This window comes from Ovis canadensis, chromosome 15 (genome assembly GCF_042477335.2).
Source record: "Ovis canadensis isolate MfBH-ARS-UI-01 breed Bighorn chromosome 15, ARS-UI_OviCan_v2, whole genome shotgun sequence".
NCBI lineage: Eukaryota > Metazoa > Chordata > Mammalia > Artiodactyla > Bovidae > Ovis > Ovis canadensis.
Genome location: NC_091259.1, coordinates 53,755,867 through 53,757,939, shown reverse-complemented (window position 1 = coordinate 53,757,939; position 2,073 = coordinate 53,755,867). Strand labels below are relative to the sequence as shown.

Genomic DNA, 2,073 nt, shown 5'->3' with positions numbered 1-2,073 from the left:
GCAGTGGGCAATAGCAAGGGGTTGCTGTTAATTAAAGAAACTAGATATATCAAATTAAGGAATTTGGTACTTTTCTAAGCAGGGAAAGATGTAAGCATCTAGGATCACGGAAATCATTCGTCTAATATGCACCTCCTGTCAGATCAGCAGTGGCAGAAGATTCTCACAGGAGTTCAAACTCTACTGTGAACTATGTATGTGAGGAATCAAGGTCAAGTACCCCTTATGAGAATCTAACGTCTGAGAATCTGAGGCGGAGCTGAGGCAGTGATGCTAGGTCTGGAGAGTGGTGGAAAACACAAATTATCATTAGCGTGAGGTTTGACTGCACAGAGATTATAATAAATCAATCATTTGCAGACTCATACCAAAACCCTCTCAGTGAGTGACAAGTGACAATTACGCTGCATCTGGTGGTAGGTTCTGCAGTGGCAAGTGAGTTGACATACTTCAATTGTACAGCTGCATCTAGTCATCTAGGCTTTAAGTCAGAATCCAGACTAATTGTTCAAAGTACACATTTCAAATATGTGGTTTCCACTTTTAAGATTTTTGAAACATTTCCTTGCTGTGGTTTGTTTTTTTAAAGATTTCTGATCTATAGAGCAAGCTAAAAACACAGAACGATACGTGTCATGGGAATGACCTCCTGTCTGGAACAGTCTCCTCCTCAAGGCAGCAGGCCTCAGCTGAGCAGCAAGCACTGGCCAACACCCACTGTCTTTTTGATAGCATTCTTGACTTCCTGGTTCCTCAGACAGTAGATGAATGGATTTAGCATGGGCGTGAGGACTGCATACACAGCCGAGATTAGTTTGTTGGAGTTAAATGAAGCAATAGCTCTGGGCCGAACATACATGAAAATCATGGCTGTGTAATAAATTATGACCACCGTGAGGTGGGATGCACAGGTGGAGAAGGCCTTCCTCCTTCCCTGGGTGGAGGGTATACGCAGAATGGTGGAGACAATGTAGACATAGGAGAGGATGGTAGTGGTGAGAGGGAAGACAAGAATGACAATAGCCAAAGCAAAGTCCACAAGCTCAGCTGTGGACATGTCTTTGCAGGCCAGTTTGAGGATTGGTGAGATGTCACAGAAAAAGTGGTTCATGACATTGGAGCCACAGAAAGTGACATGTGAAATAAAATAGACCTTGATCACAGTGATCATGAAACCAGTCATATAAGAGAAAGCCACCAGCTGCACACAATGACCTGTGGTCATGATGATCGGGTATCTGAGAGGGTGGCAGATGGCCACATAGCGGTCATAGGCCATGGCTGCCAGAAGTACACACTCCGTGCAGGCAAGCGAGATAAAGAAGTACAGCTGGGTCATACAGCCTGCGAAGGAGATGCGCCGTCTCTGCAGGAGGAATCCATCCAGCATCTTGGGGACTGTGACAGACACATACCAGACCTCCAGGAAGGACAGGCTACTCAGGAAATAGTACATGGGCTTATGGAGGGAGCCAGTGACCCAGACAGTGAGCATGATGACAAGATTCTCTGCTACCACCAGCAAGTAGACCACAAGGAAGAGGGAGAAGAGCAGGACCTGCAGCCAGGGGGCGGTGGGGAAGCCCACCAGGATGAACTCACTCACCAGAGTGATGTTTCTCCCCAGCATGACTAAGAGCTCTGAGAGGCAGGAAGTCCTCACAAATAATGAAGGTGACTATGACATTGGAGAGGAGACCAGTATGTTAGCAAATCAGTCTTCCTGAGAATGAGACTCATAAAATAATCTCTGTCAGTATGAAGTAATCTTCCAATGGGAAGCATACATTTCCATCAAAAAAAAAAAAAAATGTCATGTGTTTGTTATGAAAAACTCCTGCAATCAAAGTGCACTCCCATCCCTTACTCTCACTCACCTGATGAAATATTTTAATATCCCTCTCCATGTCATTCCTTACTCCTTTGTCCATGAACATGGACCAATGGTCTCTCACTTGCTGATTTCAAATCTCAATTTCATTAGAAAGCCACAGCACAAAGACACTCTTACTGCCTGGAAGAAAAGTTTAGGATAACGTCAGAAAAAGCTTCAGGGTTTAATATTGGGCTGAT

General features: G+C 44.6%; 1 protein-coding gene across 1 annotated transcript; it reads right to left on the bottom strand.

Annotated features, from left to right (window-relative positions):
* Positions 1–685: 685 nt before the first annotated feature.
* LOC138420492 (olfactory receptor 6B9-like) lies at positions 686–1,630 on the bottom strand. Its single transcript, XM_069553732.1, has one exon. It carries the CDS (start codon positions 1,628–1,630, stop codon positions 686–688), a length of 945 nt encoding a protein of 314 aa, XP_069409833.1.
* Positions 1,631–2,073: the final 443 nt, after the last annotated feature.

Bases quoted from the DNA above. Each gene is read 5' to 3' on its own strand.
- LOC138420492 (XM_069553732.1), bottom strand. From the start codon at position 1,630: ATGCTGGGGAGAAACATCACTCTGGTGAGTGAGTTCATCCTGGTGGGC.